General features: G+C 40.8%; 1 protein-coding gene across 15 annotated transcripts in view; it reads left to right on the top strand.

Moving 5' to 3' along the window:
• psd3l (pleckstrin and Sec7 domain containing 3, like) overlaps positions 1 to 15,576 on the top strand; it is a 109,618-nt gene that overhangs the window by 76,311 nt on the left and 17,731 nt on the right. For all 15 annotated transcript variants that reach the window (XM_047804554.1, XM_047804555.1, XM_027141200.2 and 12 more), the window contains one exon: positions 13,547 to 13,590. In XM_047804554.1, the coding sequence (XP_047660510.1) occupies positions 13,547 to 13,590 (44 nt within the window). The remainder of the gene's footprint in view (positions 1 to 13,546; positions 13,591 to 15,576) is intronic.

Raw genomic sequence — 15,576 nt, 5'->3', positions numbered from 1 at the left:
GCTCTGAATTTAATCCAAAGATTTTCTCCAAAGTGGGCGTGGCCTAAATCAGAAGGATTTTTTTTGTTGCCAAAATACAGGTCTATACAAAGGTGTACCTTAATTAAAACAGCTCAAACATGACTAAGCATTAACTACTGAATATGGAGTGCTGCATGTTCTATAATCACACCCAGACTCGTCTGTGTTCTCCTTCTGTTAATAAAAATAATGGTTTAAAAAAGTACATAAAAGGATGATAAAATAGTCTCAAGAGCTCATGACCGATTTTCTTTTTCTGAGCTGCTTCATTTGTCCGGATCCTGATCTCTAAATACTTTCTCGACTACTTGGTTATATTTTTGCTTATTACTGTATTTTCCACACCATAAGGTGCACAGGATTATAAGGCGCAGTCTCAATGACTGGGTCTATTTCTGTACTTAACCCATACATAAGGCGCACCGTATTATAAGGCACATGCTAAAACATTATACTCCCACAAATCCACCAAAGTCCTCATCTACTGTGTTTTCTTAACTTGGCGCAGTACATTTTCTTGCTTCCTCCAATTCCGAACCATAGATACATTGATGTTGAATTCTTTCGCTGCTCTATTCCCATTTACAACCGTGTAACTGATAGCCTGTAGTTTGTATTGTGCCTCGTAAGCATCTGATTTTTATTGGCGGATGTCAAACCAACTTAAGGTGCATTTACCGCCACCTACTGTACTGGAGTGTGGAGCGCATAATGGTTAGGAAGAAACAAATGTTTTGCAACATACCGGTATTATACCTACCAGAGGCGTGGCGGAGGTAAGCATACGTACTGTACGTATTACGTAATGTCCTCTGATTGGTTTATCGCTGCCAGCATAAGTAGTGTATGTATTACGTCCCTGTGTCAGCAGGAAATGGTCCTACAGTCAATCAAGCTGAGCGCAGAACATTTTTACAGATTTTTGGAACTCGGTGCACACACAAGGCTCACCGGATTATTAGGCGCACGGCCAATTTTTGAGAAAATTTAAGGCTTTTAGCTGCACCTTATAGTTCGGAAAATACTGTACTTTATAAACATTGTACAAACAACTGACCGATCATAGAGCTAAGGACTTAAAGCAAGTTTTCCTGGCCAGAGAAAGCGTGTCGTGTGCAACCATGTTGTCACGTTGGCGATTGCGCGGTGTAGATTACAGGGATAAAGACGAACCGTGGTTTGTTAAACAAAAACATAAAAGATAACTTGAACAAACATAATATAAACCACAAGGAGAACACTTACAACTACAGGACATAACTAAGACAACAACAAGGTTACATAAAACATGGCAACAAAACATAAAGGCCAAAGCACACACATTGTGAACAATGACTCGACAATCAACACACAAGCACATTAGGAATAATGAAAAACAGGTGGACGAGGTACTGAGGTGCAACTTCGTAAGAGTGGGTGGGTGTGTGTGTGTGTGTTTTAGGTTATTTAGTTGTAGCTTCCTTCCTGTATTGGATTATAGAAAAGATAGATCGCAGAAACTCATCGGATACCATAACTGAGCTTTTACACTGTATCTCATGAATAAAGGTATGTTATAAAAAATGATGATTTTCTTCTAAAATAAGTATCTTAGATTAACGACGAGGACTGTATGACGTACGTATGTAGCAACCTGTTAACCTCAACGTAACAGCAAAGCTCCATATGTAAGTCGTTATGCGAATAAATATTCATTGTAATGCTTCACAGGTTGTTAGTTGTATTACAGTGATTCTGACACCATGAGAAGTCCTCAGCGAGTTCTTGCAGGTTTATCAGGCATTAATGGAGTGTATAGATGCTTACTACAAGTTCCCATCACACTTCTAACACAAGTTCCTGAGCCTGAGCTTACCTTGTCGCTTACTTCTACACTGTAATCACGGAGTTTTAGATAACTAAACAGTATTTGTTCTTCCAGCACAGAATCTCTTGCCTACTTGAATCTTGCCATTTTTTTTATTTTTATTTTTTTGGAGCATGGAATAATAAGAATCCTCTTATGTCTGAAATCCACCCAAGGCTGACTAACCATGCTTTAACGTCGTGCTGCTCACACCAGATGGTCCGAGCTGCCAGTGTGGGGGTACTGTGTGTGCTACGCCTTGCAGAAACGGCGGTGGTCACGATCTAACTGATTTACACGTCGACTTTAACACGGCAAAGCAATCGCTGTTAAAATAAAAATCCACTTATGCTCACAACACATCTGCTTGGCCTCTTATCTTTTAGCATAAGTTGCTTTCTTGTTCCAGTATTTTGCGTATAGGAACACATGAAGTTTGCCTTCCCCCAGGTGGAGGGTCAGGTGTACTGTTAGACTGGCTGTTTTTACAGAGAATAAAGTGAAGTGACATGACATACGGCTAAGTACGGTGACCCATACTCAGAATTCATTCTGTGTTTAACCCATCCGAAGTGCACACACACCGTGAACACACACCCGGAGCAGTGGGCAGCCATTTATGCTGCGGCGCCCGGGGAGCAGTTGCGGGGTTTGGTGCCTTGCTTAAGGGCACCTCAGTCGTGGCCAGCCCGAGTCTCGAACCCACAACCTTAGGGTTAGCAGTCAAACTCTCTAAACATTAGGCCACGACTTCCGCAGCAAAAGGTCTCCTGCCGCTAACTGAGGCTCGGGCCAGGGATGATTGCGTGTGCGCTTACAGATGTGATGTGGCACAGATCTCCACTGGGGTATTTTAAGTAGACAGTGGTGTGTGTGTGTGTGTGTGTGTGTGCAAGCCAACAACATGAACAGTGAAGCCCTGCTTATTTGTTCAGCCTGTTGTACAGCACTCCAGGATTGTTTGGCTGTGGTCCTGTATGTATTTACACAAGTTTGCATACAGGTCATGTATTTTGTAGCACAGAATTCTGTCTAGCTGTTTTGTAAGCTGCATTTTGTTAACATTGCCCCTGAGAACAAGAGAGAGGTTACGTTATGATACGTTTATCACTTATTCGATTTAATGGTGTCAGGAAAAATCTCAGCCTGACACACATCCGTATCTCTGATCCGCCCATGCCTTTTTTTTTGTTTTGAGGACCGTTTTATTCGGTACTCATCAATACTGACACTCGAGGATTTCACACTGGCAGTTTAGTCTGAAACGGTGCATGAACAATTAATGTGAAAGCTGACACATGGACCGGGAAGCACACCACACCGCCGTATCGAACCCGAGACACGTCTGTAGGAGGTGGTAGCAGTTCGGTTGCAAACAAATGTGTGTTTTAGCCAATGAACAAATCATTAGTTTCCATAACATACGTGTAACTTGAGTGACAAAGGAACGCTGTGGGACACAGAAGAGGCAAAGTGCCATTCTGAGCTTAATAACAAAATAATTAAAAAACAGAATACGGTGTGTGTGTGTGTGTTTGTGTGTGTGTGTGTGTGTGTGTGTGTGTTTGCGATGATGTAAGATGCACCAGGGTTTGATAGATTCAAGTGAGTCTGACATCAGACCAATTCTGCAGAGGCAGTGAGAACAATCACACACAGATTTGGGACAGCAAACTTCACAGTATGAAAACAACCTGGCACTTAACTGAGTAACCTGCTTGGTGTTAAACATTCAGGTTCACTACGGAGCATTTTTGTGTTCAAGATCCTAAGGTGTTTTTTTTTTAATAAAATGTGAGAGCAGCCGTCCTGAGTGTGTAGAGCAGTATCTCTGAGTGCGGGCATTAAAAATATCGCAATGCATCGGAAACTTCTCCTTGACTCATGAGCAAAGTGTAAAACCCGATGGATTGTGCTCATGTCTTCAGATCTGATTGAACCCGTTGAACGTTCTCTGATGCTGCGCTACACTCTTCAGATCTCTGGCTGCGTTTTAAAGATTCTATTTAAAGTCCAGAAAATGTTTTTTTTTTCAGGTTTCTTGTATTGGAGGAAGATGAGATATTTCCTCCTTGTGCTATTTTTTCCATAGCACATTTTGCAATCTCTGCTTTGCTTTGAAACCTTCATCCTGAAATACATCTAGATCTGTGTAATTCTGTGTCCTTGTTTCACTCTATCCTGACTTATCTCATAAAATATCATTGTACATTTGACAAGATTCCAAAAAAAAAAAATGCTGACAGGATTCGGCTGCATGGAGGATAGTGAAACATGGAAGTCAGGAAAAAAAAAATCTGTGAAGTGTATTACTCAGACTTCTCTCTAGTCACCCTTCAGCCCAACACCCCCCCCCCCTCTCACACACACACACACACACACACACACACACACACACAATGCCCTCACTGCTGAAATGTTTTGAATGAAGCCTCTGCTGCGGCCATCTGTGAACCTGCCAGCGTCAGAGAGCGCATTTGAACCACAGCGTCTGTTGTTATTAGTTATTGTTATTATTATTAGCTTTTTTTGTTCTTTGTTCAAAGCATGTGGCTTCTTTAAGATCTAGTGGGAAGATTTTTATCTCTTGAGATTCAACCCTAGGATGAAGCGATTTCTATCCAGCTTCTTTCCCTTCCACTTGTTTAGTTCTAAGGAAACAAGTTCTCTGTATTATTTCTGCTCTTCTCTCATCAATGGTAATTCCTTTTAATTGCCCATTACGCATCTTGAATGCAGAATAGACAAGTGCTTTGCTGTGTGCTCCAATCAGCTTTGTGTTGAACAACACTCGAAACCCTGGAGAACAGCACGCTCTTGGAGTTTACACATCCACCCGCTTGAATACGTTGCTAACAGTAACGCGTCACACAGGCTAACGTGTGTGTGTGTGTGTGCGCTTGCAGCATCGATTGATCTCTTTGTAGTGGCATTTGTGCCTGTTTGTAACTATTCTTTGTGCGAATCACACTTATTGGTGTCTTGGCGTTTATTTTGAGAAGGTTTTGGACCTGATTTGCAATCTAGCTGCAGTAATAACCGTGCAAGGTTCTAAAGCAGTCTTGTGTTTTCGCTCAGCAGCTAATTGCCCTCTTCACTTGAGAACACAAGCAGCTCGATCTGCTCGACACAACAATAGCACCTCAGCGGCAGCATACAGTCCTCCCACATGTTCTGCGCTACTCTTCACCGTAGCCCTGACACAGGCGATGCCTCTGCCCAAACACTGGCTCCCAGCCAGAACCTGCTCTGTTACTCCACACCGAATAGATTCCTGAGGACCTTTTTCTTAGTGTCCAGGCCAATCACAGAAAACACTGACGAGACATTCGTCATTTGATGCCGCTGTTTAGATCCAGAAGCAGCTGATGCAGATGTTTTAGTCGCTGTGTTTCTCGATTATATTCCTGTCATGCTTGTTGACTTTCAGCGGTAATGCAATGTGACTTGAATATTCAAATGACTTGAATGCACATCGATAAGAACTGTTTCATTCACTTTTATTTGTATAGCACTTTTAACAATAGACATCTTCACAATGCAGCTTTACAGGAATCTCTAATGAAGTCGATTTCCGTCACGATAAAATCTCCCGAGGAATCAATTGAAGCTTGTGCTCTTCCAACTGAACACACATTGTGGCCATTTGTTTGTATTATTGTTGGTATTGGTAATAGTAGTAGTATTTATATTGGTTCTAATGGTCATATAGTAATCAGAAGTAGTAATATGAAATTGTCCAATTTTATTTTTATTTCATTCTACACAGTACCTCATGTAGTGAAATGTGTTTTACGACTTTCTGCGTGTCAAATAAATCGAGATAAATTCCAAACTCTAAGAAGTATTAAAATCCAATTAAAAAAATAAGATAAAATACAAAAAGTAGAATGATAAGGAAGTAAAATGCAATCTGGCATACAATAAATTTGGAGGCTGTACAAAGTACAATAACAGACAAAAGATGAGGGGGGGAAAAGAATAATAGCAGTTTAAGTAGGAGAAGAAGCAGGATAATAACAATAATAATAATTAGTATTTGAATAATAAGTAATATTACCTGCAGTAGAAATAGTAATATTGGTAGAAGTGGTGGAGATAATAATTAGAGAAAGTGGCACGTATGGTAGAAAATAAAGATGTAGTACTAGATGAAGAAGTAGTGCGAATGGTAGAAGAATAAGAAATAGCAGTAGTGGAGGAAGAGGAAGAAGGTGACAAGTGGTGGTAGTATTTGTTGATGTAGCAGTAACAGAATGATAAATGATAGTAGATATAGTTCTAGTAGCTGAAGTAGTAATAAGTTGGTCTGCTCTGATACAAATACTCATTTATGGCATTTGGCAGATGCCCTTATACATTTTTTTAATTAAGTAATTGAGGGTTAAGGGCCTTGCTCAGGGGCCCGGCAGTGGCAACTTGGTGGGTCTGAGATTCAAACTCGCAACCTTCTGATCCGTAGCCCAACGCCTTTACGATTAAGGTACCAAATCCACAACTACCATGAAGAAGACTGCTCTGTGTAAGTATCATCAGGATACATGTAACCTAATTAGGCATCTCATGGCTCATCTCTTAAACAGTATTTAATAGCATGTAAGGGGGCAAAGTTATTCATGATGCTGAAGCAGACTGACTGTTGCCTGTGAGAGCAGTTCAGTTCAGCGAGCACTGAGACTAAGCACTTCCTTTCTCGAAGGTTGTAGACCTTGATAATGATTCGAAAAATCTTTATTACTTAACTGTGTACAGTCACAACGAACATGAACAGAGCTCCATGGTGCCCAAGTAGGTGTTAATTATTATTATTATCATCATTATAATCATTATTATATGGTTAAAACATTTAAATGAAATAAATGTCTGGTGATACACAACTCGTGCTCCGGCTGTAAAGTAGTTCATGCTCGTTGCCTGAGGAAACGCTTTTGTCCCTCTGTGTCTTCAGTAAGAGAACAGATGGACAAGATGATGCATCGAGCCAGTAGCTCACTCTTCATATTAAGGCATATTGTCTGGCAAGTGACCATGCTGCTTTAACCAACCTGCAGCAAAAACAAAAAGAATAGACAGCCCTGCTCATACTGACACTCGTATCCTGACTGGCACATGTGGCTATGGTGCGGTTTTATATTCAGCTTTATGCCTAGCAATACCAAAGCTCTGTTCCTGTTAAAACAAGATGTATTAGATCCCAGGAAAAGTCTGGGCATTACACAGCTAGGCTTCTGGTCTATTGAAATAACTGTAATAATGATCTGCTACCTAATTCATAACTTCTCTCGGTTATACTCCACTGGTATAAAGGTCGTACTGATGGCAAAAATTAAAACAATACCATAAAACTATTACGGTCGTTTAGTCCTTGACCTCCAGTCTGTGATTTGCATGCTGCTTCAATAAAATTTGTCTTGATTATTCATGGGAAATTGTGAGGCTCTGTCTCTCCCAGCTGTACATTTTCACAGATCAAGGCAAATTTCTGCCCTTCATTCCACCTCCTGAATGGGCTTCGAATGATCCCCCGATGAGCTAAATTGGATTTCTGTCTCTCTGTTTCAGTAACCATTCCCTTGCTACATATTAACCCTCCCAATCGTTAGCATTGTCTTTTCGGTAAAATAACGTTACCACCGAAGACCTTCATCTGATAGCAGGAATTTGACTATGGCACTGAAACTGTTGCCTTACACAGATTTGACTCTCTTTGACGGAGACTTGTCATTTTTCTTGAAGTCCTGGTGTACTCGAACCCAGCTGTGTGTTAACCTGAATGTCAGACTGGCTGTTGCGGTATGAAGGAGAGGACTAAATCAGACAGGCTGCCATTCGAATAGAAGGAAAAATCCAGCTGTGTCTATTTGGTTATATGGGAGTCATGACCGATTCTGCACTCGGTGTATGAATAGAGTCAGAGTGTGCTGTTTTGACCATGTCTGTGTCATTTGTACTGAGATAGCCTCCTTTGTGTTGCATACATCAAGAGAATTAGCAGGATTAGGTTCTTGAATTATTGATTTTGAACTGAAAGCTGAATTGAAAGTGGTTTTGTGTTACACTGTATTATGTATTATGCTGCCTTATACCATGTGTGTGTAGGCTTTGATGTTGTTTGATTGTATTACCCATGGTATAATCTAGCTGTACCTATTATGATACACACAAGAGTTGCATGATATGGATGAAAAATTGATCGAGCGGCGATGCGAGACGCGTGTAGCCAGAGAAACGGTTTTCTAGCATTAATAAAACCGATACGTTTGCTAATATCACACCTAGCATGCTTTATATTCACCATTAACGCAGTCGTCTTTTTCATGTCTTTTTGTCTGATAATTCCCTGCCTATGCCCTCTGTGTAGAGATGAATTTCCTTGTGTAATGAAACTACACCTTTTGTCTTTACATATTTATTCAGGTAAGATGAATAATTTCATCTCGATGAAGAGCTTATAAAAGTGATACTGCTTTCCATTTGCTACTAAAATGTGACGCTGAAGTCCATTAGATATAGATGAACCCACTTTTTGGGGGGGGGCATGCCCACATGGACAGTTGTAGGATCATTCGACACCGAAGTGTTTTTAAAGGAAAACAAAATAGCACTGGTGACATGCAGGCTTACGTACTAAATGGAGGTCATGTCCCAATAAAAATAGCTGAAATAGTTGGGCAGTACAGAGTGTTGCTGCTTCACAGCACCAGTGTCCTTAGTTCGAGTCTGAGCTGGTGGTTTTCATAAATTCTTCCTGCATGGATTTCCTCCAGATTCTCCAGTTTCCTATATGATGGATTGCCTACTCTGTGCACAGTGTCTTGTAACGGACCATCATCCCATCCAGCATGTGTTCCCATTCCCACCTCGCACGCAGTGTTCCCAAGGGGATGTGCTTCAGTGCCATCATGACCCTGACCAGGATGAAGCGACTAATAAAGACGAACGAATGGAAATAAGTCCGAATCAGTGCTGCGTAAGCTCTGTTTTGTTTTCATCACCATTCATAACCACCGCATTCGTACGTGTACTTTAACACGTACAAATTTAGCAGATCAGACTAAGTAAGCTTCTAAATGAAAGTGATTGGCAATAAGCTTTTGTTTCTTTTGCCCTCCGGTTTATTATTACATGCAGATATTTGTGAGTGATTGTGTGACAACACGCCAGCTTCAGCTTTGAAAAATGGTGTTGCGTTGCATTCCATATGGCTGTTAATTCTGACTCTAACAGACACGCACGCTTCAGGCTTCTCAGTGTGAGTGATGGCGCATTCAGATGGAGCAGGGATCATATCGCTGGTCGGTTCGGTTCGGTCTCTGATCACTGTGATTTTTTTTTTTTATCTGTGAATTTCTAAACTATTTTTAATCCGTTCTATTACGCTGGCCTTCATGGTGAAAGCCATGAAAAATCGGATTACTTGCTCCACCCAAATACCCAAACAGGCTGCACAGAACTAAAAGTAAACAGAATTTTAGGGTCCCGGTGAAATGTTTGCTGCTGTTGTGTGTTTTTAGTTAACAACCAGAGGGCTCTGTGTGCCACCATGTCAGCTCTCTGTGCTCACTACTGTATCTTGGTTCGTTCTGCTGACTTGAACCTAACAGGTTGCAAATTAATAAACCTGAAGCTGAGCCTGGTGCGTGATGCGCTGTAACTGTTTAGACTCAAACCGAATCGCTTTTCAGCATTGGCTTTATTGAGAAGGGGAGGAAGCTGCTCCTCCCCTCTCCTTTCTTTTTCCTCCCTCCCTCCTTCTTTACCCTCTCTCTCTCTATCTCTCTCTCTCTCTCAAACTCCCAGTCACTGAAGTGCTGCTTCCAGGGGAACGGCAGCTCTGAATCCAAGCACTAGTGGACGCGATGCTGGAGAGGGCAGTGCCTTTGCTGTTTTGAAGCGAGGAGACGCATCTGTGCGTGCGTGCCTGAGTGCAGTCTCTCCCACATTCTCTCAGCTGTTTCTCCGCCGTTTCTTCACTGGGTCTTTTTTCCTCCTTCCCTTGCTCTCACTTCTGCAGGGACGTGTAGCCTTTTCTCTGTCTGTCAGTCGTGCGTCTTAGCCGTGCACTCGTGTCGAGGAGATGATCGGGGTAAACAGTGTTCAGGGCACGGGGAAGGTGCGCATGCGAGCCAGCGGTTCGGTCAAGTACAGCAGGGAGGAGTCGGTCCGGCGGCAGCCCCAGCACCGCTCCAAATCCCTCAAAATGTCCAACTCCACTGAATTCACCACTGTGCAGCCCAAGAAGGACAAGGTAAAAAGAGTGAGGTTTGCAGTGAGTCCGAGATTGTTAGCTTTTTAAGTGCCTGAGATTTTGAAGGTGCGTTAATGAGTGGATGTGCTTTCTGAATTTGTCACCAGTTGATATGTATTTACTGATTTGATGTATTAGTCCTGCTTTAATCAGTAATGTGGTTTGTATTGCACACTAACACAGCAAATCCTAAGTTCTAGTGGTTTGTTCCTGGAATTTCATTTCCGGTTGATGGATGGCTTTGACTGTGACTCTTTTTTTTTTTTTTTTTTTCCCCCCCATCTGGCTGAAGGGGAACAGATCAGTGTGTAGATTTGTGTTGACCTGATAGTCTTGCTTTTCTGATGCATTCATAAGCCCACTCCGATAACCCCTCCTCTTTACCTCTTCACCCATATGTCTGGTTTAATTACCGGTGACACCAGACATGTCATATAGAGACATGCTCACCTGTTCCCCACTCAGCCTCCCACTCTTCCTGCAACACCTCCGCTTGCTCTTAGTGCCACTTAGTGTGTGTTTTCTCACAACCAGTGTCCCAGTACGAGGGCTTAAAACACATACTTGTACAATGAAAATCTGTCACGCACGGTGTGTGTGTGTGTGTGTGTGTGTGTGTGTGTGTGTGTGTGTGTGTGTGTGTGTGTGTGTGTGTGCTGGAATGTACTAAACCTGTGTGGATTTCTAATTGGCTTTAATAGCAAGATGAATGGAACTGCTTGTGTTTATTAAATTGCACATGAACATCCTAGGGAAATAAATACTGAGCATTTTGATACTAGTAATGTTTTAAATGTTCTTAAGATGTTCTTTATACTCTTATATTGCCTATTAGATTTTTATTGTCTCATTTTACAAATGCTATTGGCATATAAAAGGCTCCCCTCTATATTTTTTCTCCCCTCTGTTTTATAAAGCACACGTACGTCCGTCGTTCGCTTCATAGTACATCTCTTTGTGCGTCACACAGGGTTTTCATCCTCAGGCTAGGTCTCCTGCTGCCACCTGTCAGTGCTAATAGTGACCAGAAGAGGGGGTTAAACATACAGCACTGATTAAACACAGCAACAGTGAAGATGCTTTCGTACATTGTCTTTGCGATGAATCACGATTTGATGCTTGCAAAGGGAACATTTCCAAATACTTGTTTTATTTTACGAGCATCAGTGAGCGAATGAAAGGAATTACAGAATACACATTTTTTTCTAGATAGTTTTTTAGCAACTTTAGAAAGATTTGCACTTGATTCCGAATCGTTTTCGAAAGATTTGCACTTGATTCTGAATCGTTTTAAAAAGATTTGCTCTTGATTCTGAATAATTTTTAAAAAGGTTTGCACTTGATTAGGAATCGTTTGTTTTTTAAAGATTTGCTTTTGATTCTTAATCAGTTTAGAAAGATTTGCACTTGATTCTAAATCTTTTTTTTTTTTTTTTTTTTTAACTTGCACTTGATTCTGAATCATTTTAATGCCTTATGCAGCATAATTAGACCATGACAATTAGCAACACCTCTTTGGAGACTCACCAGCAGCGTATACCATTTTGAAGGACTGACACCACCTGTACAGAGAAAAAGGAGGAAATGGAAAAAGTAAAAAAGAAAAGATTAAAAAATAGTGACAAATAAAGAGCAAATGGAAAAAGCAGAGGCTCTGTTTTGTCATGATGTTAAAAGAAAATGTTTGCAGTGTTTACAGTACATGTTACTTGATGAGCACAAAGTTAACTTCACTAGTACAATGTAACAGGCCAGCTTGTCTGTTAGCTGCTTTATTATCAGTAACAGAGCTGAAGAATGATTAGTGATGACACCCTGCAGCTTCTGCATCCCAATTAAAGATTTGCTAAATCCACGTTATAGATGAGAGTATTGGAACATTGACAAAACTCCTTACCAAGATGTTTGTCTTCACAATGAAGTGACATTCCTCCATGTTGTCACAAGCTCCTGAATCCTGCTACCTGCAGCGTCATGCAGATCAGCCTGGGTGTGGTCTAGCCGTTGACATGGACGGAAGATCGATTCGGATTAATGAGGCAGGTTAATTAGCGGGTCAGTCTGTTCAGGATCAGCAGCAGGGTTGGAGATACTGACAATATCAAACCAAATACCGGTGAAAAACACCTTTATTGCTCACACAGTTGTAAAAGGAACAAATGTGACGTTCTACATCAGGAACATTTATCATGGCCCAATGAGCACTAAGGCTACATTTAAGGTTTGTCGATTTTCCAGAAGTATAAAACCTGCTTATTATAGTCAAATGTGTGCAATCCTGTGTCATTTTAGTGCATTTAACAGTAGGCTGTACAAAAAAAAACGACCGAGTCAGAAAACTCTTATGTGCTGTTTACATCTGACTGCAGTTTCTACTTGCTGATGAATTTATGATTTGTGAAATCTGGGGAATTCTGAAACAAGGATTTCTCAACCCTGTATTAGATCCTCAGAGTGTTCAGACCGAAGTTTACTAAGCGATAAGATTCACATCCGCGTCGTTCTGATTAGAACGTCAGCCATTTTATAAAAAAACAGTAGATGCTATGAGATTAATTCTGATTAACCTGATAGTGTGTCTGAAATCACACGCCATTCACCGTGTAGTGCACTCATTAACGAGGGTCCCATTTCAGGTTGTGTTAATAGGGAAATATGGCGTAGGGCACGGTTATGTTCAAGTGTTCATACAGTGCAGTCTTGTTGGCTGAGGGAACGTGTATTCCCATAATGCACTCAGGGAAATGGCTGGGGTGAGTTTAAAAAGGTGTGCAGTGGAATTTTAGTTTTTCTCCTCAGTGCTCATGTGCTGGTTTATACGTGAATACACCATGGAGAAGCTACAACCCGTCTAAAGATGGACAGTCATGTCCTTCAAAGGGTCCAAAATAATGAGGCCATCATAAGCACACTGGCATTACGAATGCAGTCCAACAGTTGGATAGAACGTCATTCGCACCTTCTGCGTAGCTCAATTCTAGCTCAAGTAATTATTTTAGTACTCTTACACAACACTTACGCTTATCCTGAGCCTGTGTAAGTCTTCCTCCTGCGAGCCCACAACGAAGAGTTGAAGCGGTGCAATGGAGACACACCGGACTCATGATTCCAAAAGGAAGTAGGCAGAGGAAGCTGCGAGACGAACACCCCGAGCATTACACATCACAGCCGTATCGTTTCAGCATAATCTGTTAACGGCAGGGGCGAGAACCGTATGCAGCGGCACAGCACACGTGATCCTGGAGCGATTGTTCAGTGGAATCAAAATGCCGAGATCTCTCGGGTGAATCATAAAACACCTCATACGTGTGAGAAAATATGACGGGGCACACATCCAATCTGTGACCAGTAGATTTGTAAATAATAAGAGCAGTGGTGTTAATTGTCTTACTGATTTGCATCTCTCTCTCTCTCTCCTTTTTCCCCTGCAGGCATTGTATAACTCAATCAAGAACGAGAAGCTGGAATGGGCAATGTATGTACCTTTTTTTTTTTTTTACACTACATTTATAATACAACTAGATATGTAAGGAATAAAATGTGACCGACTGTGCCATTATAGGTAAATAAACAACAAACCAACCGCATTATAATTTCGGGGTGGTTTATGCATCTTACAGTTTGCAAGTGATGGTTATTTTATTTTTTTTATTAATGAAAGAATAACAACCCTTTTTTTTATTCTATTTATCATATTGTTTAATATTGTGGAGCAGCAGGGTACAAAAAAAAATAGAGACCAGTGGTTCTTTATTTTAGAAGGACTTCATAGCTGGTTCATAATATAGTTCAAATATTTTTATATTAATGTTAAGTTTGTTTAAAAAAAAACAACAAAGTGGCACAAATATCTCAGTCCACACTGTTTATTGTCTACCAATGTCCATGTCATACTGTGTGATACTGAGACAACGAGATTCCTTATGATGACTCTAAAATGTTCACTGAGGTGGACGGAGCTGAAGCTTGTGTTTGTAAAGGTGTTGTGTGATTCCTGAAGCTTTCTCAGGTTAATCTGGGGTCATAAGTTGATTGTAATTGGCTGAATGAGGGACCAATCAGTGACCTGGCATTTTTCAAATGATAAAAATATATTTTTTTCATTGGTTTACAGAAAAAAAAATTCCTTTCATTTGCTATCGGTGGTATTAAAATGACAAAATATATATAGAATATTAATTTTAAAATCGGCAAAAAGGTCAGTTTTGTATTTATTCGAAGTCAAAACGGGAGATTATTGTTATTTGTTCTCCACGGTTTAAGAAAAAAAACAACTAATTATGTCCCTAGAGGGTGAAGGCAAACCCCTGCTTCCTTTTGAGACACGTGAAATCGTCCTGCCTGTTCTGTCTGCCCTCTTCCTCATACATCATCTCATAGCTGTAACTGTGATTGGAGAGAGAGAGAGAGAGAGAGAGAGAGAGAATATTCCCTTCCTCCCACTCAGAGAACATGTTTGTTTTGCTCTCTAGCCTCCAAGTCATGGATGATTATCATGTTGCCAGCATCCAAAATGATATCTTTTTCACTTTCCCGTTACAATTGGTTTGGCTGTGGTTACAGAATGAGTGCTACAGAACAGCCAGTCATTTCAGGTGTTGAGCAGTTTGTTTTGTCGTCCGTGGCAGCTGGACGAGTGAATATCTCGACTGATAGCATCTATTAATAATGTTAAGAAATACAAGCGCATTTATCTACCGATTAAATCCCATCTATGTGGCTAATGAGTTGGAAAGCACTCATTGAATAAATCTATCTGCATGCAAGCGATAAGTAAACAATAATTACTGAACATTTTTGAAACGATTCTTATTTTTATGTCCGACTCTTATTTTACAGGCTTGTTTTTCAGCGCAGTAAATATTCATTAAACTTTAACTTGAAGTCTTGATGCTCATCACGATGAGCTTCAGCCAACAACACAAGACTCCCATGTCAGATATATAGTATACAGACCAATCCGTTGCGATTTCACACGCGTGTATGTTCCCAGGCAAATGATTAGATTGGTGACAGTTGAGACAAGAGCCGTAATTAACATCAGAAAAAAAGCATCACATTAGAATGAAGCTGTCGCCCTGATAACAATGATGGTGTGAGGCCGCTCCATTGTAGCATAGGTAATCTACCAAATTACAGCCTGCAGACGCCTTACACGGCGAGCACGGCGTGATTTAAGAGCCTCTCTGCCTGCAGGCCATCTGCACTATGCTTCATTTATTTATCTCACTCTCATTTCTCTCTCTATGACCGTGTTATGTCATGGTGTTATGTCACGGTGTTGCGATGCGGCGCTCTTGTAGCTCCCGTTAATCATCCCTTATTATTTGGGAATTAGTTATTGTGGTATATATTTTTTTTTTTTGTTTTTTTTTTAAATAACCGTTGGCTTACCACAGTCAAAAATTGTTCTTATTCATGTAGTAGATCAGTGAAGATTCCTACATGTAACAGCCGTGTA

This window comes from Tachysurus fulvidraco, chromosome 20, assembly GCF_022655615.1.
Source record: "Tachysurus fulvidraco isolate hzauxx_2018 chromosome 20, HZAU_PFXX_2.0, whole genome shotgun sequence".
Classification (NCBI taxonomy): domain Eukaryota; kingdom Metazoa; phylum Chordata; class Actinopteri; order Siluriformes; family Bagridae; genus Tachysurus; species Tachysurus fulvidraco.
This window is presented reverse-complemented; position numbering and strand designations above follow the sequence as displayed.